Here is a 26,335-nt window from a genome sequence, read left to right as displayed (position 1 = left end):
GTGTTTTTAATAACCTTTTCCACCAGATTTAATATAAATTGGCTGGTTATAGAAGGTTTAGAAATTAAGTATCAAAAATAAGATTACCCATAATTTCACTACCTAGAGCAGGACTAGGGGAATGATAAAAGGATTATTTGTTGTGTTCATACCTACCTCTGGGTAAGCACACACCAGTCAGTTGTCTGAACTTCATCCCTTACGGCAGAACCCAGCTGGCAAAGCCCCCCTCTCCAGGGCATACCTTCAAGTATTTCAATTATAACTAACCTTTACTGAGCTCCAGATGAACTCACCGAATTCTCCTGATGGCTCTATGAGACATCTAATTTATAGATGGAGAAACCAAGGCTCAGAGAGGGCAATTAACTTCCCCAAGGTTGCACAGCCAGTAAGAGGCAGAGCAGAGATTTGAATTCATCCGGCGCCAGAACTGAAGTCTCCTCCAGATTTGACATGCGCCATCCCTTTTCCTTCCCCTCAAAGGAGCTGGATTCCAGACCATTCAGCAGTTCCAGTGTTCATTCATTCATTCTTTCTCACGTTCATTCATTTATTAAGTCACTCAAGTGACTTAATATCAATATTCCTGAGCTCAGGTTCGGTGCCAGGGGTAGGCTGATCCTGTCTGTCCCCCACACTGCGTGCCCACATCTGCCACACTCTCAGGACTCCAGCCCGAGAACCTGAACTCCATTTATTACAAAAGACTGGGTTTATCACATTGTACTATGAACAGCCACAGCCCCCGCCCAACCCCTAGGGCCCAGAGAGGCAGCCTGGGTGGAGGCCCCAACAGCCCTCCTTTGACACCCGCTCCCCCTGCAAGAAGGTCGTGGGGGGGCGGCACCTAGAGTGGGCCTCAGAGTGGTCCTGTGTCTATAAAACCAAATGGGTCCAAGGACCCCAGGCATATATATATATATATATACACACACACACACATATATATATATAATATATATATATATATATATAAAACATAGGCCATGGCTTCCCTTTCACAGAGTGTAGGTAAGGTGGGACCACCGATGCCCACTGTGGGAGAGAAGGAAGTCATCTGTGGCAGGGACCGTGGTCTGCTCCCAGAGCGAGCACAGGTAGCTGCATCAGTTCAAGTGGCGGGTCAGCCTGGGCACCCGGGGGCCCGGGCTGCTGGCCAGTCCTGCCCAGCCCTGGGAGCTCTAGGCCACCTGGATCTGCAGGTCCTCATCCTCGTCCAGGTCGCTGGCTCCGTCCCCCGCCTCCTCGGCGCCAAAGCGAGCGCTGCGGATCTTTCCAAAGAGGGGGGCGTTCTGCTGCTGCCTTCGGAGCCTGCGGGGTGGGGTGACAGGCGGGTCAGGGATGAGCCTGATCAGCTGGTGCTACAGCAGTTAAGCCGCCCCTTGCGCTTCCCTGCTGCCAGGCACCAGACTGGGCCTTTTACGAACATTACCTCACCTGACTTCATCCTCCCGGAAGCCCCTGAAATGAGGGAGGTGCTTCTGTCACCCCCATTTTACAGACAAGGAAACTGAGGCACAAAGCAGTTGAGTAATGTGCCCGAAGTCCCACAGACAGCAGTGAGAGGTGCTGGGCTCTGAGCTGGATGGCTGGCTATGGAGTGGGCCAGGGGCTCAGAGAGGCGAAGCCGCGGCTCAAGGTCAGGCTGCTGGGATTCAAACCCAAGCCAGGCTCCAGAGCCCACAGGGAGAGAGTTTGGGGGTGTGGGTTCTGAGTCCCCCACATCCTCAATGTCAGTGAGAAAGCGCTCCACCCTAGCTCTTCCCCACAGTAAAATTCCTAAAGCCAAAATTTACCAGGCAAACTTCCCTCTAAGAGGAGCTGGTGGCGGAAATGCCCATCCCCCCTTTCCCTTGGCTCCCCTGCCCCCCACCCCCAGCAGAGTAGCCGCCCAGGCTGCATCTTACTGGAAGGCATGAATTATTAACACGGCAGGGAGGGGCACAGGCGGGGGCCTCCATTACTGCACTGTGATTTAGTGAGCTGTCCCCGGAACATTAAAGCACGAAAAGTTGGGAAATAAAATGAGGCAGCGGTCCCGGGCAGCCCCGCCCTCCCCGATGGAAGCACTTGAGAGGCTGGGCAGAGCCTGCCTGCCCACTCTGGGAGTTTATGGCTCCCAGAGAACGTGGCCAAGACTGCGGGAGAGCCCTGAGGCTAGGCGGCCTTTGGAGGGGTGTGTGCTGGGTGGGGCCGGGGTTGGGGGGGCGGGGTGGGGGGGGGCGGGGCAGAGCTGGCCAGACACTGAGCCTGACTTGGGCTCATGCCTGGGCCCCTGAACAACACTTTACAGGCAGCATCCCGGGCAGCTGGGGAAACTGAGGCTCGGCTGGCCAGGTCACACAGCTGACAGGTCTGCCTCCCACAGCTTGTACTCTAAGCCACAGAAACTCAGCACACACAGTACATGCTCTGCAAATGAGGGCTCAGGCGGCAGATGGCGGGGGGCGGTGATCTGGCCTGACCACCCACTAGCTGTGTAGCTGTGGAAGGACTTACCCTCTCGTGCCTTAGTTTCCTCGTCTGCCAGCCCCCTAGGAAAAAAAATCTCTCCCTTTCCTTCTCTCATAGGAGCATGATTCTTACAGCACAATATCTGACCCAAATACAAAAGCTCCACTAATATTTAGCATCTATTATGTGCCAGGTACTTTTATAAGCATAGATCAGCTCATTTAATTCCCACAACCAAGAGGTAATAAAAACTGTTATCAGCCCCATTTTACAGATGAGCAAACTGACCAAGAGAGGTCAAGTAAGTGGCCCCAAATGACACGGCTACTAAGTGCAGAGCCAGAATTCCCAACCACCCAGGCAGCCTGCTGCAGAGCCTGGGCTCTGTCTATTCCATGAAATAAGAGGACGTAGGTACGGGCCTGCCCCAGGCGCGGCACAGGAAGACTCAGTCTCAGGTGGGGGCTTCTGAAATGGGGAGGGGCTTGGACTAGATATTATCTGTCATCTCATGTCTCTGAGGGGAGTCGGGGGAGAGAGCCATTCACAGGGTGTTGTGATGGAGAGGGAGGCAGCAGAGGGATGCAGAGTGTGCTGGGTGGGTCCCCCAGACCTTCTGGTCCTCCCTCACTGAGGCTGATGGGTCCTGTCTACAGATGAGGAGGTCGGGGCTACCATCAAGGCCGGGGCTCCTCCGTGGTTCCCTGCCCTCCAGTCCTTCAGGATCACCCCAGCCTGCTCATTCTTCTTATCAAAGACTCCCCAGACCCACTGTCCCTCCCTGCTGCCCCACGTTGGGCCTGACCTCTTTGGCCGCCCCTCCTATCCTCTGGACACACGACACAATTCCAAGGCTCCCAGCTGGTCTTACTTCCTGCACTCCCTTCCCCGGTTTCCTGGCCCTGGCCCTTCCTGCCTGGAGGGGACAGGATTCTGGCCCCAGGACGTCCAGATCTCTTCCTTCTCTGTCTTCCCCACTAGCCCCACTCAGGGCTCCAACCCTGACCCCTGACCCTTGGCTTCCCTCGGCTGGAAGCGCTTCTGCCCTGTTTCTGAGCCCCAGCCAGGAGTCCTCCCCCGGAGGGGCTGCACGCTGGGCCCACCTGGACTGCACGTGCTCCAGCTGCACTTGCAGGTTCTCGCTTTGCTCCGTCTGCTCGTCCAGTGACCGCTGCAGCTTACGCGCCTGGTTGTGGGCCTCGTCCAACTGGGGGGTGAGCAGGGCCAAGAGCGTGGGAGTCACCCAGGGCTGCGCCAGCCTCTGCCCCACCATCTGCTTGGGACCAGCCACTCCTGCTGTTCCTCTGTGGGAATGACCTTCCCCAAGAGCAATTCCTGTCGCTCCTTTGAGGCCTACCTCCTCCAGGGAAACATCCCTTTCACTTCTCTTCTTTCCTGTTGCCCCTCCCTTCCAAACCTCCCCATCCTCTAACGCCCCAAGCTACTGACCCACCCATCAACCTACCTACCCTATGAACCTGTCCATCTGATCATTCATCCATGGGAATATCCTTCTGCTCATGGACGTACCCACCACTCACCGTTCGTTAATCTCTTCAGACACCCATTCACCCTACCCTTGTGTCCTTCCATCCTTCTGTCCTTCTTTCCCTCTTCATTCATTCTTCCACCCACTGACCCAGTCAGCTGTCTGTCCATCTTTCCACTATCCACTCAGTCATCCATCTTTCCATATATCCATCCATCCAACCAATCACCCATCAGACATCTGCTGTTACATCTCATCCATCTATCCCCTCTCCCTCTCCCATCCATCTGCCCACCTATTTCCTCATCCATCTGTTCATCCATCCATGGAGTTATCCTTCTGTCCTTCTATTTAACCAACTCCATATCCACCCACTCATCCATCCATTAATCTATTCAACCACTTATCCACCTTGTCTGTCCATTTTTCTTCCCATGCTCCTACCCACACACCATCTGTCACCCACCCACCTGCTCTATCCTGGGTCCCTCTTGAGAGTCAGGCTTGTGCCAGGGGACCCAGCACGGACCGACATGGGAAGGCCCTGCAGCCCCACTCCCACCTCCCCCAGCTGAGGTCTGCAGGCTGTGCTTTGGGCCCCAGCAGGCGCTCACCTCGTCCTCAGCCTGGGCCAGCTCCTTCTTGAGCTCCTCCACCCGCAGCCGCAGCTTCTTCACCTCTGCCTCGTGCTGTTCCACCCGCCGGTTGGCGTGTGCCAGCTCCGCCGCCTTCTCCTGGAATTGCTTCTTCAGCTTGCTGTGCGCATGCTTCAGGTCTGCCAGCTCCTGCAGGGGAGCAGAGATTGGGGGAGGGCTCGTGCGAGGGAGTTCCATGAGGTCAGGCAGTTCTAGGGGTGCCGGAGTCTCTCTTGCCCGGAATCTCTCCACCTGCTGACTAAAATACCAGTACTAGAGCTGGCTGAGCAGCTGGAGGCTACAGGTGCCATCTAGTGAGGTGAGAAGGCATGCGGGGCAATGAGGGAAGAGGTGGGTGGAACTGGTGGCTCCACTCTGGACATGTAACTCTGGGGCGCCGGCGGGACATGACATGGAGGTGTCCAGCAGCCTACTTGAGCTGAGTCATGTTTTCTGGGGAGGGGTGAAGTCGGGATTCTTTGATGTGTAAATGGCATTAAAGCCCTGGGTCTGGAGATGAGCTAAGATGGGGAGTGGGTGTCGGAAGAAAAGAGATCAGAAGCCAGAGTGGCTGGGAAGGGGATGAGCAGCCAGGAGAGGAGCTGCCCACCCCTGAGCTCTGTGATTTCTCTGAGCCTCAGTTTTCACATCCATGAAATGGGGACAGGAACTACCTAAAGGTCTCTTGAATCCATTCTCTTTGTTCCATCTCCACCAACCTGAGCCTGGTCCTGGCCGCCATCATCTCCTGCTGCCCCGGGAAACGGCGACAGACTCCCCACCAGCTTGCCTTCCTATCCGCCTTCCACACAGCAGCCAGTGAGCGCTGAGAACCACAACCTGCTTGCACCTACCTCTTACTCTTCAAAGGTGGCCCTGAGCTCCTGCCTCACCTACCAGGTCCTTCTTGCCCACCGCCCTCCAGGCACACCGGCCACCCTGCTCCTCCAAAGTTCCATGTCCCTGTCGCCATGGGACGTTCATTCACAGTATTTCCGAATCCTCTCCCGGAATCAGTTCACTACCAGTCAACACCTGCTTTCGCTTGAGACCTGGGCTCAAACGTCACTGCCTCAGGGAAGTCTCCCCATGACCTGGGCCTAAGCCAGGTCCCCTGGTATTCCCTCTTCCCTCTTCCTGCCCAGCCACAGAGCTGTGTGACCAGCGTGAGTGTGTAAGGGAGGGAAAAACACCCGCATCGCCCTGAGCCACCAGCTCCACGAGGGGAGGCCACGTCCCTCCTGTCCGTTCACTGCTGTGTCCCCAGCACCTAGAACAAGGCTTACACACAGTGCTCAGTAAACATTTGTTGGGTTAATAAAAGGGGTGTTGAGAGGATTAAGTGATATCATGGACAAAAAACACCGGCACAGGGCCTGGCCCACCGTGGTGCCCCATAAATGCAGCTACTATGATATCACTTAGCCTGGCCCACAGCAGGCGCCCGGCAGGAGCCGCGGCTGTGGCGACTACGACCTCTGTCCATAGTTGTTACTTCAACGGTCCCTGGCCCCCTGCGGGGTGGAGCTGGACACCCAGGAGGCCCTCTGCCCCAGCCCTGGCCGCGCCACCCACTGCCCCACCCACTGCCCCACCTTGTTCTTCTCGAAGAGCGCGGCCTGGCTGGCCCGCAGGTCGCAGTCCAGCGCGCTGGCTGTCTGCCGCCGCCGCCGGGCCAGAGCCTCCTCCAGGTCCCCGACCTGTGCCCGCAGCTTCTTGTTCTCACGCTCTAGGCCCAGCTTCTCTGTCTCCAGCCGCTCACGGCGACCCCACTCGGCTGCGTTCTCCGCCTGCAGCCGCTCCATCTGCAACAGGGCAGGACAGGGGGAGGGGTCCACAGGGAGGGGGTGCGGAAGGCCAGAGCTGGAGGCTCCCCCTCCCCACCTCCTCCTGCAGCCGTTTTTTTGGCTCCAGGAAGCAGGTCCAGCTGCAGCGGCTATAATTAACCCGGGCTTATTTCACGGTGTGCAGGATGTGAGGGCGCTTCTAGTCTCTGTGTGGGAGAGAGGCCCACCCCCTGCAGACTGGAGCACCCTCGGGGTGTGGCTGGTTCCCCCTTAGTGTACAGGCCTGGTTCCTGCCCTCTTCTTCGTGAATGACTGATGGTGGCAGGGCCCCTGGTCCCCCGAGCCCCAGGCGCTCCCAGTGGCCTCACCTCGCCCCTCAGCTCCGCCATCTTCCTGTCCATGCTGGAGCGTGCACCCAGCTCGTCCTCCAGGTCTTCGGACATGCGGCCCAGCTCGTCCTGGTGGGCCTCCTTCAGGATGCTGAGCTGCATGACACAGCACAGCCTGGTGAGGTGAGGACCACCAGCCCTGGTGGGTGGGCACTGGTCATAAGGGCTCAGCAAGGAGCCTGGGGTGGTGCCCAAATGGGCCACCAGGTAACTAGAACAGACCCCAAATTTGACCACTTCTTCCTCTTCTAACATCTCTCACCTCTTATCTCATTACCATCTAGCCTCCCAGTGTCCACTCTTGCCCCTCATCTCCCCAGTCAACCCATTTTCCACCACAACAGCCCAGGAGGAGCTTTGAAAAAAGATAAACCGGGCTTCCCTGGTGGTGCAGTGGTTGAGAGTCCGCCTGACGATGCAGGGGACGCGGGTTCGTGCCCCGGTCCAGGAAGATCCCACATGCCGCAACTACTGAACCCACGTGCCACAACTACTGAGCCTGCGCTCTAGAGCCCACCAGCCACAACTACTGAAGCCCGTGCACCTAGAGACCGCGCTCTGCAACAAGAGAAACCACTGCAATGAGAAGCCCGTGCACCGCAACGAAGAGTAGCCCCCACTCACCACAACTAGAGAAAGCCCGTGCGCAGCAACGAAGACCCAATGCAGCCAAAATAAATAAATAAATAATAAAAATTTTTAAAAAAAGATAAAAACTGACCCCTCCCTATGGTCCTGTAAAGCCCTGCACGATTGGACCCCTACCTGTCTCCCCTCAACCGCATCTCCCACCTCTCTCCCTTGAGCTCTCTGTGCTCTGGGCACCTCGGCCTCCTCCCTAGTCCTCAAATACACAAGTTCCTGTCCACTGCAGGCTTCACACGTGTGGTTCCCTCTGCCTGGTGCCCCCGTTCAGAGGTATCTTGAAGGGCTGACTTTTCTCATTCTCAGGTCTTGGCCTAAATGCTCCCTCCTCAGGGAGGCCTCTCCTGTCCTCCCTGCCTAGAAGGGGTACTTCTCCACACACACGCCTGTCCCCCCAAGAATGTGAGCTCGGGAGGACAGACAGCGTGTCTGTCTGCCCGCCTTCGTATCCCTGTATGGCCTGGGCCCAGGGCAGTGAACACAAGCTGAACGCACCCAGTGGATCTGAATCCGGGTCTGCCTGTGGGTGTGGGGTTGGTCACATGAGAAGCACCTGGGGTGCTTTTAAAATAGTGCAGATTCACTGTTGTCTAGCAGGGAAAACTGCCAGATGAATGCTCTTTGCAACGGCATGCATGAGCCTTAAACATGGAATGTTGAGGGAAGAGAGCCTGATACAAATGAGAATCTTTATAATTATGTATCTGTAAATCTGCACGGTTGTCTTACTCACTTTTCTTCAAAAGATTACACAATTTGAAAAGATTAAAAAGACAGATTCTTGGACCCAACCCCCAAAGATGCTGACTCAGGAGGATGAGGGTGACGTCTGGGAAGCTCTATTTTAGGAGATTCCTTAAAGAGATTCTACTTAAAGACAGGTTTTCCAGGACAGTTTCAGGCTCTGAGGTCTGTGAACCTCACGCCTTCTGGAAAAGTAGGGATCCAGCCCAGCTTTCCGTGGGTGGCTGCGCCCCCTGGTGGCCATCAGGGCCTGCACAGGAAGCAGTAAGGGAAGCCCAGCCTGACCCCTGCCTGCCCTGAGTCCCCAGAATGCAGTGGTGGAATCCCCTCTCTGCCAGCTGGAGCTTCAATTTCCTCATTTGTAAGATGGGGACATCAGGACCCAGATGTCTTGACTGCTGTGAGGCTCCAGCGAGATTTTGCACCCACTATGTGCCCAGCGAACGTCCAGACTCCTCCCCTTCATCTTGGTCTACAAGGCCTATGGGATTTAGCTCCCCTTGCAATCTCATCTCTCAGTTACTATCCTCCAGCCACACTGGCCTCTATTTCCTGAACACACTAGGCTTGTTCTGGCCTCAGGACCTTTGCATTTGCTGTACCTTCTGCCAGGAACTTTGCCCCTATCTCCTCTCAAGGGTGGCTTCTTCTAATCACGTTAGCTCTTGCCTCAAATGTCACCCTCTTGGAGAAGCCTTTCTTTCAATGACCCACCACCTCATTTCTCTGATTGTGTTTTGACTCTTTCACACCTTCTGAACTTATCTACCTGCTTACTGTTGGTCTCCCTCACCACGGCCCCCCCTAAGGTGAGCTCCTAAAGGTAAGGACATTGCCTGCCCCAGTACTCAGAACACTGCATGGCACATGGCTGGTGCTTGACAGTGAATGAATGAATGCCCTTCTTTCTTCCATTCCCTCTGCTGAAATTCAACAGTGCAGCACTGCTTCCTCCAGGAAGCCCCTGTGGTCTCCAGGACTCACTTGCTTGAGCATCTCCTGCTTGGTCTTGCTCAGCTCCTCATACTTGATCTTCCACTGGCTGAGCTCCCCCTCCAGCTTCTCAATGTTCCTGCTCAGTGCCATTTTATCCCTGGGGACGGGAGAGGGAGGGATAAATGGGGGTGAGTCCACTGGGGCCCTCCGCTGAGTCCTCCTATGTAGTCTGCACCTGTCAATCCCATGTCCAAAGTGCTTGCCTCTGCATTCAAGGCCCTGGCGCCCCACTCTGCGGCAGGCACCCTGTTTGCATTTCTTCTGGAGCTCCACCCTCTGCACAGCTACAGGTGCCCAGCTCCCAGTGTGGAGTGACCGGGCCTCCAGGGCACTGGGCCCTGGGCTCATGTGCCAAATGAGACCCCCATTTCTTCCTATCTGTTTTATGTAGGCTTGGTTTGAACACACAGCTTTGCAGTTGGAAAAGCTGGGAAACACTGTCCAGTGACTCTCTGAAGGATGGGTCCCGTCTTGTCATCAGCACTGGGTGGCAGTCCCATGTGTTCTCGTGACCCCCACCCTGCACTCTGTCCTGAACATGAAGGAGGCGCTGTGGGTAACAAGCGTGGTATCTGGCCCCAGCACACAGTGCTTTACGACCAACCCCACACCGTGCTGGTCTCCCGTTCTGGAAGTCTAGTATTTCTTTACATTTCAGTTTGTACAATAGGTTGATTTTTGTTTGTTTTGCTTTAAAAGAAAGGTATTGTCTCATAGTTCTGGAGGCTCCAATCTAAGACCAAGGTGTTGGCAGGGTTGGTTCCACGTGAGGGGTGTGAGGGGATATCTGTTCTATGCCTCTCCCCTGGCTTCTGGTGGTTTGCTGACAATTTCTGGTGTTCCCTGGCTTATCTCTGCCTCTATCTTCACAAGGGCATTATGTTGATTTTTAAAAGACTTCTGTGTGTAATTAAGTTAAACTATCTTTGTGTTTAGTTTCTGGACAGAAAAGAGGGTGTTACAAAATATTCATCATAATCGGGCTTGTGCCCCGATCAAGGTAACTGGTGACCTCCACGTCCTAAATCCACTGGTCAGTGCTCAGTCCTCTTCCTACTTGACTAGCTGATCACTCCCTCCTCCGTGACACAGTTTCTCCTGCTTTCTCTGCCCCCCACTGGCTCTCTTCTCCTGTCTCCTTTGCTGTTTCCCTCTTCTAAACTTGGTCAGCTTCAGGGCCCCATCCTCTGGCCACCTCCCTATCCACTCTCACCCCAGCTCACGGCTTTCAGTATCATCTACTGGCCAATGACTCTTGCGTTTTTACCTCCAGCCCAGACCCGTCTCACAAACTCCAGATGCATTCATGTCCCCAACTGCCTCCGTGCCATCTCAAACTCAACACGTCCAAAGCCAAATTCCCAGCTGCAACCCCCCAATCTCCCTATCCCTTCTTCCCTGCTTTTATTTTTGCCCACGGCACCCTCCCCCCATGAAGGCAGGGACTTCTGGTCTTACTGATGGCTGTATCCTCACCGCTGAGCAGAGCCTGACCCCGATGCCCAACACGTATTATTTGAATTAATAATAATAATAATAAAAAAACCCCTCACACTGTGTCCTTGGGCAGAGCACCACTGTTCTAAAGTCCCAAGACTGAAACAGGACCATTCCGCTTCAGTGAATCTCACCTTCTGAGACACGGATTTTCACTCTGTGATTCTGAGGACGCCCTGGAGTGGCCTGGCCCGGCCCCCGGCCCCTGCCTGCCTCCCGGGACTTACTCTCGCTCCTTGAGCAGCACCTTCTGGGACTCATCCAGCCGTAGCCGCAGGGCAGTCAACTTGGAGGCATCCTCCTCGATGGTGGCGGTGTCCTCCCAGGGCAGTCGGCTACGCTCCTGGCGGCCCGAGCTGCCCCGTGAGGCCCCGGCCCCTACGCTGCGTGCCTCCCAGCAGCCCTCGGGCTCCTCTGGTCTGCTCTTCAGCAGGCCCTCCACCAGCTCCAGCTCCTGTGGGGTCCAAGGTGGAGGCGGGGTCAGTGGTCGCTGAGTGCTCACCCTCTTGGCCTTCATCGTGGCCTCTCCTAGGCCCAGGGTCTGGCATCAGCTTGGTGGGTAACCTTGGGCAAGTCACACAGTGCTTCTGGATCCCAGTTTCCTCTTCTGCTGCCTGCTTCTCCACCCCTGGAGAGGGAGGGACACACCCTCTCCCTGCACTGCCTAAAAGTGCACACAGAGTCAGCCACTAAGGTTCCCTGAATCCTGGAAGAGTCCCCAGAATAGGTGGTAAGCTCCCTGTCAGTGGAAGTATGCAAACATTTGGTGGGACACTGGTGTGAAGGTATGTAGAAGCAGGGATTCCTACAACGAATAAAGACTAGATTCCCTCAAAAGGAATTCCCACTCGAAGATCCCGTTTTTCAGGTGCAAACACCTGCAACACGATAAGTGAAGCGGCAAAAGATGTATAGGAAGGTGGGTGGCCTCTGCGAGCGGAACCAGCTCCCAGATAGGAAGCAGCGAGGGATTATTAACTCAACTCTGAGGCCTCTTCCTCCCTGCCAGGCTCCCCTTCCCCTCTGCCCTTGTCTGCCCCCTGGCCTGCCTCTGACTACAGACCCAAGACGCCCATGGCCTCTGTTACAGCCTGGCTTTTCCCACAGCCTTTCCAGATGAGTCTGGGCCAGCCCCTTCCCTGACTGGCCCTTGGTTTCCCTATCTAGACTGGGACAGTGGCCCTGAGGCCCCCCTGAGGAGTGAGATTCTACTCCTCTTGTATCTCAGACTGTCTGGGTGGGGGCCTCTGATGCCACCTGGTCCAAAGCTCCAATTCACAAATGAGGAAACAAGGAGGGAAGAAGGGACTTGCTGTGGGTCACAGAGGACAGGGCTGGGCTGGAGAGCAAACTCAGACTGCAACTCCAGAGCTCCCACCGCTGGTACCTGCCACCCCGTCGACTGTGACTCATAACCAGAAGAAGGAGAGAACAGGAATAGTGCCGTGAGGCTGGCTGGTATACAGGGGCTCTCATTCCCTGCCCCGAAGAAAAGCAATGAACCCCAACTGCAAACACCATGCAGGCCTGGGGAAGAGGGGCTTCAGCCACCAGGAGGCAGCAGTGCCCACTCTAGCCCACAGGCAGGAGAGGAAAGGGGGCAACCAAGAATCTTAGCTAGAGGAGCTGGCCTGCCTGGGGACGGAGCTGGGAGCAACCTGAGGCTGGACTCTATCCCTAGATGGCCTTCTGGTGACAGGCCTGCTGGTTCAGGGGAGGCTGCCCTCCACACACACCATTAATATTCCAGATGTACTGATTACTATCACCATGGGCTCTGGAGTTCACTTGGGGGCAACTCCCAGTGACTCTAGTCACCAGCTGGGAGCCATTGGTACTTAACTTCTCAACGCCTCAGTGTTCTCGTTGGTAAAGGAAATACTTCCTGGGGTTGCTCTGAGAATTAAGCAGACGATGCACGTGCACAGCCTAGCGCCCTGTGGAGGTGCCCATCGAACCGTGGATGCCATTTCCCAAACTCACCAGGCACTCTCAGCCTCTAGGTTTTTGCACAGAATTTCCATCACCTGGAATGCATTCCTGCACTTTTCACAGCCAATTCCTCCGCATCCTCCTAGTCTCAGCTTAAATGGACTGCTTCCAGAAAAGCTTCTGTGCAGCCCCCTCCTCAAAGCCTGGATCTGGGACCTCCTCTGTGCTCCCACTGCCCGGATAACCCCCCACCCCTCAGCTTTGATCGACACCTCTTATAAATGTCTCCCCCTTCCCCTAAATTCAAATCGAACGAATGAATGGATTCAGCTCTGCTACTAATGGATGTCTTCCAGGTAAGTGCTTAGAACCTGCTCCTGCTCAAAGAGGATGATTTCTTGGTTCTGTTGACTACTCAGGTGTGGGAGTGGAGGGACCACGAGAACTGGGGACTCTCTGCCCTGCGGGCGGTCTCTGGAAGGGAGGTAACCTGGGGCCCTGCAGTGCAGAGCCTGACCCCCTGAAGGAGTGAAACCTCCCTGCGGGCCCGGCCCTTACTACCCCTCTTTCTAAGCCAGGCGGCCACCTCTTCTGCCCGAGTCAATCAGCCCCTCCCACTTCTAAAATCCAGCGCGAAGGCCCCGCCCAGCAGCCCCGCCCCCCCGCCGCGCACTTGGGGCAGCCCCGCCCCCCCGCCGCGCACCTGGCTGCCCGTGGGTCTCTCCGACCCGACGTCGCGCACTGGCTCCTGCTCCCTCTCTGGCTCGGTCTCGGGACCGTCAGGCGTCCTGTCCATGACCCCCCGGGCGCCCCGCAGCCGCGCCAGTTCGCGGCCCCGCGCCTCGCACTCGCCCTGCGCCTCCTGGCGCTCGCGCCGCGCGCCCGCCAGCTCCTTGGTGAGCGCGTCGAGACGCTGGCGCAGCTGGCGCACCTCCTCGCGCGCGCGGTTGCGCTCGGCGCGCACCTTGCTCCATTTCTCGCGCCAGTTGGCCGTGCAGTCCGACCACCAGCGCATGGTCTTCTCCATCTGCGCCGCCCGCGCGCGCGCCTCCTCCAACTCCCGCAGCCGCAGCTCCTCACGGCTCTCCCAGTCCCCGTCGGCCAGCAGCGCGGGCGCCGGCGGCAGCGGCAGAGCAGGAGGCGGACCGGGCGAGGGCGTGCCGCTCGGCGGCGTGGGCGGCAGCGAGTCGGCCGGCCCCATGCGCTCGGGCGACGGGCTGCCCAAGATGGTCAGGAGGCTGCCTTTGGACAGCTGCGGGGACTCGGCCAGCCGGGGGCTCGGCCCGTGGCTCATGGTGTGGCCGCGGGGGCGAGCAGGCTCTCGGGCCCTGGGCTGGAACTCCCAGACTCAGAGGCGGCGCGGGGCGCGCGCGACGTACGCGATACCACTGTGCATGATGGCCACTGCTACCCGCTGCTCTCCCGGCCACGGGGCGGGGGATGCCTCCTCCAACCTGTGGGAGAACACAACCATTATTAGGAGGTGGCTACCATCCGCCCATATCCTTAAGCTCAGCCATGGGAAGGGAGTAACCGGCAGAGGGAACAGCATGGGCAAAGGTGGGAGGACTGAAAATGGTCACCTCCAGAAGCCCCAGTGAGGCTGGAATGGTGAGCAAGGGCCTGCAACCGCTTCCTCACTGGCCTCCAGACTCCCCCCTTGAGTCCCTTCACCCTGCAGCAGCTGCAGCTGATCTGAAACCTTGATCTGCTGTCCCTGACCTTCAGGTCCCATCTCACACAGCGAATGGCGTATACTATTCTCTCTCCACCCGGAATGCTGCATGCTTCCATGCTGGCCCTGCCGCCAGGAGTCCCCTCCCAGCCTCTTCCTGCACTGGGCTAACGCGTCTCATCCTTAAAACTTATCTGAGATATCACCTTCTTCAAGAAGTTTTCCCGGACCCCCTCAGGCCAGGTGGTCAGCCCCAGCCCATGTCTCCACTAGCCAATCTCACTGTACCACTTATCTGTGTCCCTGTGTGCTCCCCACCCTGACCCCAGGCTGTGAGTTTGCTGAGGGCAGGGGCTGCCTCCTGGTCTTTGTCCCAGCACTGATGACAATGACAGTGACATTTATGGAGGCCCAGGCACCATGGCTATGTGAACTATCCTCTCAACAGACTTGGGGGAAATTATAGACATTTACTGAAGAGGAAAGGGAGGCTCAGCAAAGTTAAGCCCTGGAGTTAATCCAGATACAGCACCCAGAAGTCCAAATGCAAACACTGGGGCAGGTCTGGTGAACACCTGCACGCTCTGGTCGTACGATAGAAATAAGCCGGTGTCTAGGTGGTGGCGGTGCGGTGTGGTGAGGTGCCCCCCATGCCTGCCGCTGAGCTCTGCTGTTCACGGGCCACGTCCCCTTTAAAATAAGTGAGACACATGCCCCTCTCTATCCCCAACCTGCCACACTCTCCCTCCATGTAGCTCTGTGCTGACCCCCAGGAGCAGCCCCTCGGGGCATCTCGTACTTCCTTCCCCATCCAGCTGGGCCTGTCCCACAGATCCTCACCCCGGCCCCTAAGGCCCTGCCCTGATTGCCATCTCTTCCTTTTTTCCGGGACCCACCAGGGCACTGCTGGTGGGGCTCTCAGCAATCCGGAACAGTGTCCCAACACTGTCTGGCCAACGCTCTGTGTCACCTCTTCACCCTCCTCTGGGCTCTAAGCCCCTCACTCTTGGCAGGTGATCTAATGTCAGAGTTTGCAGTGAAAAGAGAAGCTGTCAGGCTGGCACTCCCTCCCTGTCCTGCCCCAAGCCCCACGGCCCCCTCCTCTCTGCCCCTAAGAGGACAGAGGGGCTCTCCCTCCTTGGGTCAAAGTCCTCCCACATCCAGCTTCTCCCACCCCTGCCAGTGATGCCTCTCCAGGGGGCCTTCCCCACCTGCTAAAGTCTCTCCTGACACTCTCACCTCACTTCTCTGTCTCCTCCCTTTCAAGGCCCATCCAGAGGGGTCCACACTTGCTGTCTCCACCCTGTCCACCTCCCTCTCTCTCTCTCCTCAGGCCTTGCCAGGCTGGCTTCCGGCTCCCCTGCCCTACCCACTGGGCACATCCTAGCCCTCCCAGGTGTGCCCTCTCTAGCTCTGGGCACCTTCCATCCCTCCCTTCTTGCATCGCTCTCTCCCAGGGTGTTCTCCGGGTTTTCCTCCTCTTCTCCAGCTGTTCCCCATCACCTTCCCTGGAGTGCTGGTGTCATCCAGTCCTTGCCCCCTTCTCCTCTCTGGCTGCCCCTGCCTGAGCCATCTCGCCATGTCCTCAATAACCCTGAATCTCTCTCTCCACCCCAGGCTGCCCTCCAGAATCGCCCAAACCACCAGCATGTCCCTCGGACAACTCAGACTCAGCTTGGTCAGATGGGATTCACCGTCTCCACTCTCCCCACTACTGGATCCTCCTTCTGGATGTCCCCTCTGGGAGAAGAGCATTTCCTTACTCCTTCACGCTGTGGGAACATCCTGGAATCTGCTTTCTCCCCACCTCCAAGTCATGTCAGTCTGTCTGCCACACATCACGTGGATCTATCCACCTTCTTCCTCCTCAGCCACTAACCTGTCAAGGCCACCACCATCATCTCCCACCTGGGAGACTGCAGCCACCGCCCTCCCTGCCCCATCCCCCTGCCCCCTTTTGCCTCCTTCAAATCCATTCTCAAGAGCAGCAGCCAGAGTGAGTTTTTAAAAACACAAACCTGGGACTTCTCTGGTGGTGCACTGGTTAAGAATCCGCTGCCAATGCAGGGGACACGGGTTCGAGCCCTGGTCCGGGAAGATCCCACATGCCGCGGAGCAACTAAGCCCGTGCGCCACAACTACTGAACCTCTGCTCTAGAGCCCGTGAGCCACAACTACTGAGCCCACGTGCCGCAACTACTGAAGCCTGCGCACCTAGAGCCCGTGCTCCGCGACAAGAGACTGCAATGGGAAGCAGTCTGCAATGAGAAGCCTGTGCAGCAACGAAGACCCAACGCAGCCAAAAATAAATAAATAAATTTATATTAAAAAAATTAAAACACAAACCTGATCATGCCAGTGGCCACAACCTTTGTCATTACCAATAGCTGTGACCTCTCTCAAGAGTCAGTTCCAAGCTCACTCCCTCTAGGGATCCAACACCAAAAATTCTTCAGTCTCCAAAGGAGCTACAGCCTACTGATCGCCCCGCCTGTTCACTGTCCCCACTGCCCACCCTGTCCCTTCTCTCCTTGCTACGTGCCACGGTCGCAACCTCGTCCTCACAAATGCCCTGAGTGCCCCAGCTGTCTCACCTGTTCTTGTCTCTCAGGCAACGCCAACCCTGGTCGCCTCCACCGCTCTGCCTGCTCCTGCCCTCACCCCTATAACCAGGCATCGCAGGTTTTACACCACTGTGTGGACCAGTGTCAGTTTCAATTCATGACCATCAGTGTCATAGTTCCTCAGCATTGATCAGTGATCCTACTACATTTCTCTAGTGCATTTGCTGTTTGTTTACTGTCTGCCTTCACCAGGCACCAGTTCTGGGCCCAGCTCTGTCACCAACCTCATGTAAACCACTGCCCCATGTACTGGGCCTCAGTTTCTCCGCCTGTAGAACTGGGGTGAGAGGTGAGGGAGGCCAGCGCTTCTAGATCAAGGAGTCTTTCAGATTCACCTGGACACTTGCTTAAAATGCAGTTCCTGGGCCTCACCCCCCAGAGAATCATGTTCAGTAGGTGTGGGGCTGGGAATTTGCATTTTCATCATCCAAGTTTGGGACATATGAGTAACTGGTGATGCCTTGTCACCACCCATAGTTCCAGACACACAAACATGCATGTATCAACCCCAGTAACAACTGCACAAAGTTATGTACACAGACACAGCCATACAGACCTAGGTTCCAGGTCCCTGTACACCCCTGACTCCCCACGGGATCCCTGGAAGGCTGAGTGCCCACTGTGACTCACTCTCTCCAACTGTGCAATGAGGTGGCTGGCCTAGATTCCACGTGCATTCACAGACATGTGCACACCCAGACACACATCTGCAGACACACAAGCAATCCCATACATGTAAATATAGACACAGAGACACGGGCAGACACACACACACTCAGAAATGGCCCCGTATGCACACACAACTGTATGTATGCACAGAGAGACGCTCCCTTGTAGATACAGAGTTACAGACACCCCTGAAGACATATACATGCCCACAAAGATGGATACACAGGGACATGCAAAGATACATATTCACCCCTAAGACAAGCACATACACACGAACACATACACGGACACGCACACTCCTCCTCGCCCCATTTTCCTGGCCCAGCTCCACATGGAGAAGCTCTTGGAAAAGAAAGACAATGTGAGAGCCTACGGGGTAGGGGAAGGAGGCAGGAAACCCGAGTGCCAGCCCGGCAGGCAGCCCAGGCAGCCCCACCAGAGCTGTGCTGGGAATGGGGGACGGGGGGTGGTGAGGAGGAGGTGCTCGGGGCCGGGCCCCTGTCTGCTGGGCCCGTCCTGCAGCCCCTAAACTGAGAGGGTGGCGGGGGCGGGGGGGCACTGCCACATTCTCTCTGACACTCTGGGAGCTGCCAGGCCTGGCACGGGGCTTGGCAGGGAGGGGTGGCCCAGTCCTTCCAGGAATCCCAAGCCTGTTGCGCAGGGGCAGGGCAGGCGCCACCCCGGCCCCTAATGGCTTCCAGGCGCCCACACTAAAGGCAGGGGTGGGCTCCAGACTCAGCTCCTGTTCCCCTCCCCAGGAGCCTGGCCCGGCCCCTCCCGGGGGCTGGTGGCGGGGAGCAGTGGGGACAGAGGGGCTCTGAACAGCCCTCCCACCTTCCCTCCTGCAGGCCAGGGTCCCCTGAAGGGTGTGTGTGCGCGCACATGTAAAGGCACAGGGGTGGGAGCCCAAGGTCGGTTTTCTGGAGAAGTCTACTCCCCAGCACACCAGGAACCCTGCACACACACTCAAGGGCAGCTAGACTCTGCCCAGCAACGCCTCCCCTCACCCCTACCCCCACCCCACTCACATAACACAGCCTTGGGGACATGGACGGACACACACACACACACACACACACACACACAGCCCAAGCCCTGGTAACGTACACGCTCACCGAGAGCTGATGCCACACAGAGGTTCAGCTTGCGGTTGTAGAGACAGGCTCCAGCTGCCCTACCCCACCAGGCTCAGCTCCTTCTTCCCCAGGGTTGTGCAGATATGTGTGGGGTGGCCTCCTGATTTCTGCAGGGTGTCACCACCTCCCAAGGATTAGGTGGAGGAGGGACCAGCCTCCACAGGCCCAGAGAGCCTTTCCCACCCACCCTCCCCTCTCTTGCCTCCCACCAGCCAGACGGGTCTATTCCTGCTTGAATCCTCAGGGTTTGTGCCCAGGCTGTTCCCCCACTTGGGATGCCCCCCTCAGCCTCTAAACCCACCCACGCTTCAAGCGCAGTTCTACCACCTCCAGGAAACACCTTGGCCCCCCCAGCCTCACTCTCTGCCCGGGAGCAGAGCCCCATAACCTTCCGCAGCCAGACCTGGCCAGCTGCCCTCTCTCTTCTTGCGGTCCAGGCTTCCCCCAACCCAGGTAGGACATTTGCGCCACCCAGAGCCACTAGGGACAGGCCCTGCATACAAGATTTACTCCAAGTTGACTGGTGGGGTGGAGAGCAGAAGGCTGAACCATGACTTCACATCCCCCGAGCTGGGCAGCGGGGCCACGTGGGACTCAGAGCCCCTGAACCCCATCCCTGCAGCCATCCTCACTGCTCCAGGCAGCGGCTGGCCACTCATAGGACAGAAACCATAATGTTTTGATCTGATATTTGCCTCAGGCTAGGCCCTCACCAGCCCTGTCTACACAAAGTGACCAGTGGTTCCTGCTGCTCATGGACCTGTTTGGAACGTTTGTTTCTCCTTTCTTTCTCCAGCAGCAAACGCCTATGCATCCTTTAAGACCTACTTTGGGATACGTCTCCTCTGGGTAGCCTTCCCTGACCTTGTACACAGAGTATGTTAGTGCTCCCAAAGCACTGGCACCTCCCTGTTCTTCAGCAATTGCCACACTGTGAAGTCCACAAGGGCATCTTGGTCTCGCTGGCTGTCAGCACAGGGCCCAGATGCTGCATAAATGCTTCCCAGGTTGATGGATGGAAAATGAACAGTTAAGGGTTGCCTATAACCTGGGAGGGTTGAGCCATCCTAAGGATCAGGAGTCACTTTGTGGCCAGGCTCTGAGCCAGCTAGGTGTCAGAGTCTGTCTGAGGCCAAGGTCACAGTGAGAGGTCATCTCATGGCCAGGTCAAGGATCAGGCATCTTATCTGAGGAAGCCTGACTCACAGGGGGACAACTTTGTGTTTCGTCCTTAGCATGTTTAGATGACTCATATCTAGTGAGAAGAGTAAGCAATGCTGAGGTCTAGATGGGGCTCAGTTTAGGGGATTGGGGCCGGTGCGCCTGGTGGCCCTACTCTTCCCTCTAGCTCAGAAACCCTCTATGCTTTCCCAGAACCTTTCAGGTGGGGCTCTAGGGCTGGCACGTGGCCACAGGCCTGGCTGTGGGCAGGGAGCAGAGCCCGGCAGGAAACCACAAAGGACGGCCTGATTGGATAAGTGCAGGGTCCAAGGCTGGTCAGCCCACAAACTGTGGGCGCCTGTCCCTCTGACCTGCTGCCCACGCTCCAGTCACTGGACCTCCAGGAGAGGACTGAGAAGGAGGGAGGGAGCCTGCAGGTTGAAACGGAGCCCGAGGGGGTGGCCACCCCTGGCCTGTTCCCAGGTACCCCCATCTCATATCGAGGAGCCACAGATATCCTAAATCACCGATCAGAACTCCCTTCTTTATAAATGGGCCAACTGAGACCCAGAGGTACAGCTACTGGTCCACATCCACATAGAGGACCAGCAGCAAAGTAGGGCTGGGGGTGGGGTGCTAGAATGCTGGGACGGGATGCCTCCCCTCTTGGGTCGTGATCACCTGAGGAGCAAGATGCCCCTGGGACCACCTACACAGTGGGGTCCTCAGTCATCAGGCCAAGTGGCCAAACATAGCTGGCAGAGGATGGGAGCCTTTCATGGGGGCGGACCCCTGCCCCGGGCCTCTGAGCAACTCCTTGAACTATTCACTCTTGTACAGCAGACTTCCCACGAGTCTCATCTCTGCCTCTGTTATGCTGTGTGCTATCTGCAAGTCCGTGCCCTCTCTGAGGCTGTTTCCTTACTTGTAGGATGGGGAGAGGCACTAACAAGATACCTAAAAGCTTTGTCCAACAAGTGGGAAAAATCTGCGCCAATACGAACTAATCCAAGCTCCACAACAGCCCTACATAACCGACACTTAAGACAGAAAAAGTGAAGCCCCGGATGGGGAACGGGCTTGCCGGACACCAGTCGTTCGTACAATCAGAACGGTGGGTCAACCGAGGCCCACTCCCTTCTCCTAGCACTGAGCCGTCGTTCCACCTGCCCCTACACCTTCCAGAAATTCCCCTTCTGCCCTCCCACGACCGCGAGCCGCCTTAGACCTCTCTTCCTTGCCCCCTCCCCAGCCTCCCAGCTCACCCGAGCGGCGGGCTAAGGGAGGAGGGTCTCCCGGCCCCTCGAGACGCGGTCCCGCCCACCCCACCACGCGGTCCCTTATTGGCAGCCGCCGCAGGCCTGGGGCAGTGGCGCCGCGCTCCGATTGGACCGCGCCGCCCGTCCATCCCGCACTCGCCATGGTGACCACGTTGGGTCCCCCGGGAGAGTTCCAAATTCCGCCCCCGCCCGCTGGCGCCCCCCTCCCGTCCGGCCCCGGCCCAGTGCATTCCGAGGGCGGCCCTGCCTTACCCCCAACTCCCGCAGCCCCTTCACTCCCGAGGCCCGGGCCCCAGGAGGTGGGGGAACCCGGGGAGGGGGCTAGGAAGTTCTGCTCCGAGTCTGGGGGTTGCTGCGGATGCGAGAGCCCCAGCTTCTCTCCTCTACTCCAACACGCCCCCAACTTAACCCCTTCCCTCCCGCGGAAAGTTCGCGGCCTGGAGGGAGTTCCCAGGACGCAGTGGCTTTCGGTCTCCTGCATTGGCGGCCCCGCTCACCTCGGCCGGGGACCCGCGGGCTCCGGACGTCCGACCCGCCGCGGATGGGCGGAGCGGGCACGGGGCTTGCTGCGGCCGCCGCCGGGAGGGCCGAGGGAGGGCCGCGGAGTCTCCTCCTCCCTCCCGGGGGGAGGGGAGGGAGAGGAGTCGGCGGGGCGGGGGCGGTGGGGCCCCGGCGGGTTGCGGACTGGCTCTGACCCTGGCCGTCCTAGTTGGTGGGGTGGGGGACCCAAACCTAACTTTGGGGCGAGGGGCGCGGGCCGAGCCGGCGGGATCAGCACAGAGCGTGCCGGACCCCGACATAGGCCCCACCCCAGCATGGGGGCCGAGAGTAGGGGGGAAGGAAGGCATGGTCTGGGGGCGCCCGCGGGGCTCGGCTTTCCCGCCTCAGGTTTCTCCTTGCGCCAGTGACATACTAGGCGCCCAGCAGCTGAAGTGGGCACCGGCTGTCCCGGGCTCAGCACGTGGAGCGTGTTTACCAAGTGTTCACTTTTGTTACCTGCATTCTTCCCAGTGGCAGCTCTGCCACCGAGTGGACGTGGAGGAGCAAGTCCCTGCCCCTCATCGGGCCTCAGTTTTCCCTTTGTACAACAGAAGGGTTGGCCAGAGTAACCTCGAGCGTGTTGAGAAGTGTGATGGGGCACTTGGCCCGCCGGGCGGAGGTTTTCTCTGATGTGCCAGGGTACTTCCTGCGAAGGGTAGGGCCGCAGCTGACGGGGTGGTCCCGGGCAATTCCCTTCTGGGGCCCTTGCGTGCGCCCTGCCACTTTGGGACTTCCTCCCTTGCGAGTGAGTGTTTTCGGTTTTGGCGAGATGGGGAGGCGGGCGCCTGGCGGCCCTGTTCTTACCACATCCTGTCTGCTGGAAGGCCACTGAGGTGAATCCGTCTAAAAAGAGGACCAGAAGTTCAGAGAGGTATATTGCTGTATTGGGACTTTACATGGGAAAAGAAACTAAAAATGAAGAAGATAAATTAGTTTGAACCGGTAATTAACAGTAGAGATACATCTCTTTTTATTGCCCTTCACAAGATGTTTTGTTTTAACAAATTGAAGGTTTGCGGCAACCCTGTCTAGAGCGAGTCTGTTGGCACCAACGGCATGTGCTTAATTCGAGTCTCTGTGTCACCGTTTGATAACCCTCAAAATATTTCAGACCTTCCACCAGCAAAAAGGTTATGACTTGCTGAAAGCTCAGATGATGGTTAGCATTTTTTAGCAATAAAGATTTTTAAGTTAAAAAGGTTTTTTTAGACATAATGCTATTGAACACTTACTAGACTACAGTATAGTGTAAACATAACTTTTACAGGCACTGGGAAACCAAAAAATTCGTTTGACTCGACTTACTGCAATATTTGATTTACTGTGGTGACTTGGAACCGAACCTGAAATATCTCCAAGGTATGCCTGTATTTAGATTATGGTTGCAATCATGCATGCATTAGAATGAACAAAGTATTGGCTCTTTGCAGCAAGAGGATCAGTTTTTGCGGAAGTATTTGGGGTTTCACTCCCAAGGCTCACTATGAATCCTTTGATAGTCAAACAGTTCTCTCTGGAAGTTCTTGGTCATTTCTCTTACAGAAGTTCTCTTCCTCTGTGGTCAGCTGCTGCTCCATTTCCACGGCATCACTTCCATCAACTTCATGAAATCTCACGCTTTTTGCAAGATTTGCAGTTTCACTCATAACCATTTGCTTTGTATTTGCATGGTTAAATGTTAATAGCATCTGACAGTCAGCTAGGGACTGATTTGGGTGGGGATATGCGGTGGTTGAGAGGGAACTAACCTGTAAATGTTGCAGTGGCTGGCCTTTGCTTACTGTGTGTACTTTGGACCTGAGAGATTCAGATATTGAGTACTCAGAGGGCTGGAACATCCCCATTTTAAACTTGGGGAAATGCTCATTGAGGCTCTTGGCTCAGCCTTACCCAAAGTTTCACAGCCAGTAAGGACAGCCATGACCAAGAGTCTAGAGTTCTTTACCAGAGTTTTCTGGAGGTGGGGATACAGATAGTGAAGGTGGAGGAGGCTGAGTTGATGATGAACCTAAGCTCCAGTTATAACATCATCACAATAGGGCTCTCTCTCAAGAAAAGAAACAAATATACTGTCCTGGGGTGTCTCTTGCAGGGGGTGAGGTGAGAACTGCCCGCTCATAGACCCTAGCTGTGTGTTGACCATAGGCTTGGGAGTTCACATGAATTAACTCAGTCTTATAGCCCTCCTATGAGCTGGGTGTTGTTACCACCATCTCACAGTGAGAAATGTGATCCTCAGATCAGAAGCCCGGTGACAGACTCAGGTCACACGGCTGGGAGGTCTCAGAGCCCAGATCTGACTTTCAGTTTTCCCATTCTCATTCCTTTTGCTAAAACCACGCCTCCTGGCAGTCTTCTGGATGCAGCGCTAATCTGGTGTCAGCCTCCCAGTGGCCCCTGAGGGGTTTCTTTCCCCAATTTAGCACAGGAGGGTTTTGATTGAGGCTTGTGTTAGTATTTCCCACACTTCCGCAGTTCTCTGGCCTGTGTCTCTGCCGCCACTTTTTGCCATCAACATATAGCACTTGTGCTATTATTTACTTAGTGTTTTTCTTTAAATCATTTCACTTTTTTCAGGACAGACGTGTATTTTAGGCTAAATAGGAAATGTGTTATCAGGTGCTGTAACTAGAAGAAAGTCATAAAAATAAACATCATGTAAATAAACAACATCATCAGTCTAGTCTAGCAAGAAACTTTCTCTCTGTTAAAAAGGGATACAATTTGTACACCCATGTTCATAGGAGCATTACTCATAATACCCAGAAGGTAGAAGCAACCCAAGTGTCTGTCGGTGGATGAATGGATAAACAAAATGTGCTCTATACATTCAAAGGAATATTATTCAGCCTTAAGAAAAAAGGAAATTCTGACATATGCTACAGCATGGATTGACCATAAGGACATCATGTTAAGTGAAACAAGCCAGTCACAAAAGGACAAATATTGTATGATTCCGTTTAAATGAGGTTCCTAGAGCCAAACAGAGACAGAAAGTAGAGTGGTGGTTACTAGGGGCTGTAGGGAGTGGGGAATGGGGAGTTAGCGTTTAATGGGTGCAGCGTTTCAGTTTCTGGAGGTGGAAAAGCTCTGAAGATGAAAGGTGGCCATGGTTGCAATATGAATGTACTTAATGCCACTGAACCGTATACTTAAAAATGGCTAAAATGGTAAATTTCTTGCATATTTTGCCACCATAAAAAATCACTAAAAATCAGGTGTCTTGTTTTCTATGTCCAATAGAAGGTTGAAGAATGAAAATCAAAAGGACAGAAGGCAGTGGTAGAAAGAGGTTAGAGACAATTTAGTTCTAAATGGGCGCTTCTGGTTGCCACCGGGATCGAGAAAGACTGAAAAGTAAATGACTTTTTCATGGTGTGACTCAGTAGTTTATCTAAAGGCCTGTCCGGGGTGCCACTTACTGCCCTCTCACAGATCACCGGGGGAGCAGCCCCCATGTGGAGAGACACTTCACTAGGGCTGGGGTGTGGCTCTCCCAGGCTGGGGAGTGGGAAGTGGCTTGCCTTCCTCCCTGCCAGGGGGACTGAACAAGGACCTGACACACCTCCTAAAGCGGAAGCATCTGGAATGTTTTATAGGGGAATTGGAGTCAGGAAAGGCTTCCCAGAGTAGGCAGGACTGGGCCCTAAGGGATGGAGAGGAGCTAGCGTGCCACCCAGGTATGTGTGTGTCAGAGCAGGAACAGAGCAGGGAGATGGGGATGAACATGGCAAGCACATCCCGAACTGGCTGGAAGTAGAAGTTGGATGGGGCTAGACCGTGAAGACAATGGGAGCCACTGCTGGCTTTTGAGCTGGGGAGTGTCTTGGCAGTGAGTTCCAGGATCTGGAGGGCAGGGTTATGTAACTGGCACCCCCAATTGAGGCGGTGCATAGTAAGGCTAGCACAGATCCAGGATGGAAAATAGAGGGGCTTTTGGGGTGAGCAGGGCTTCCTCCTGGGCCCTGAGAGCAGCTGCTGGTGTTGTAACCCTAGAGGTGGCCAGGAGACCTTGGAAAGGAAGGAAGGGCCTAGAGGTCAAGGGCTTCATCATGGCCATGGAAAACCAAAGTGTGGAGGAGGGCAAGAGTTTGTCCAAGTCACCCAGCAGGAGTGTGGCCGAGTGGTCAGGGCACAGACACACGGGTGTCCCTGCAAAGTCTTTGCACTGCAGCTGGGGTGGGCCTGCGCCTCCCCTAAATCTCCCTGCCCTGCAAGGAGCAGCTCCCCTCCTTCCCCGCACAGAGGCCACCTGAGCTACCTGTGGGCTGTGCTTGAGCAAATACAGCAAGGCCTCCAGTGTTGGGGCAGAGAAGAGGGAGACCATGTTGGGACCTGCTTCTTTCTCCCTGTTGCTGCATCCCCATCACAGCCCTGGGGGTAGAAAAGCACATTCTTGAGTCAGAATTTTCCCAGGGAGTCTGTCTGGGGCCTTGGCAAGAGAGAGCACCCTGTCTCCCCACCAACACACACAGACACTTCCCCCTGTTGCTTAGGGTTCTGTGGACGAGGTGACTGATGTAGGACAGGCTGGTCCAGACCCCTGGCTCAAGGAGAAGCTGGCCGGCCTTCCAGCCTCACAGTTCTGGCCATGTTTTCTGAGCTCTGCTCCCAGTGAGCCCTTTCTCCAAAGGGCTCTGCACTGGGTAACTCTTGTCCTCCCAAGGCCTCAGGGACCC

The 26,335-nt window shown here is 56.1% G+C and overlaps 1 protein-coding gene across 9 annotated transcripts in view; it reads right to left on the bottom strand.

Moving 5' to 3' along the window:
• CCDC102A (coiled-coil domain containing 102A) overlaps positions 1-22,243 on the bottom strand; it is a 35,093-nt gene extending 12,850 nt beyond the window's left edge. The window contains exons 1-10 of one of the 9 annotated variants that reach the window (XM_073795540.1): positions 21,614-21,710; positions 13,275-14,025; positions 10,867-11,093; positions 9,131-9,239; positions 6,737-6,853; positions 6,177-6,386; positions 4,561-4,731; positions 3,561-3,664; positions 1,194-1,314; positions 297-325 (exon numbers count right to left, since the gene is read on the bottom strand). In XM_073795540.1, the coding sequence (XP_073651641.1) occupies positions 297-325; positions 1,194-1,314; positions 3,561-3,664; positions 4,561-4,731; positions 6,177-6,386; positions 6,737-6,853; positions 9,131-9,239; positions 10,867-11,093; positions 13,275-13,865 (1,679 nt within the window). In that variant the 5' untranslated portion in view covers positions 13,866-14,025; positions 21,614-21,710. The other 8 variants (XM_073795537.1, XM_073795536.1, XM_073795541.1 and 5 more) reach the window with 8 other exon arrangements.
• Positions 22,244-26,335: the final 4,092 nt, after the last annotated feature.

The sequence above is a fragment of the Tursiops truncatus genome, chromosome 19 (assembly GCF_011762595.2).
Source record: "Tursiops truncatus isolate mTurTru1 chromosome 19, mTurTru1.mat.Y, whole genome shotgun sequence".
Classification (NCBI taxonomy): Eukaryota; Metazoa; Chordata; class Mammalia; order Artiodactyla; family Delphinidae; genus Tursiops; species Tursiops truncatus.
This window is presented reverse-complemented; position numbering and strand designations above follow the sequence as displayed.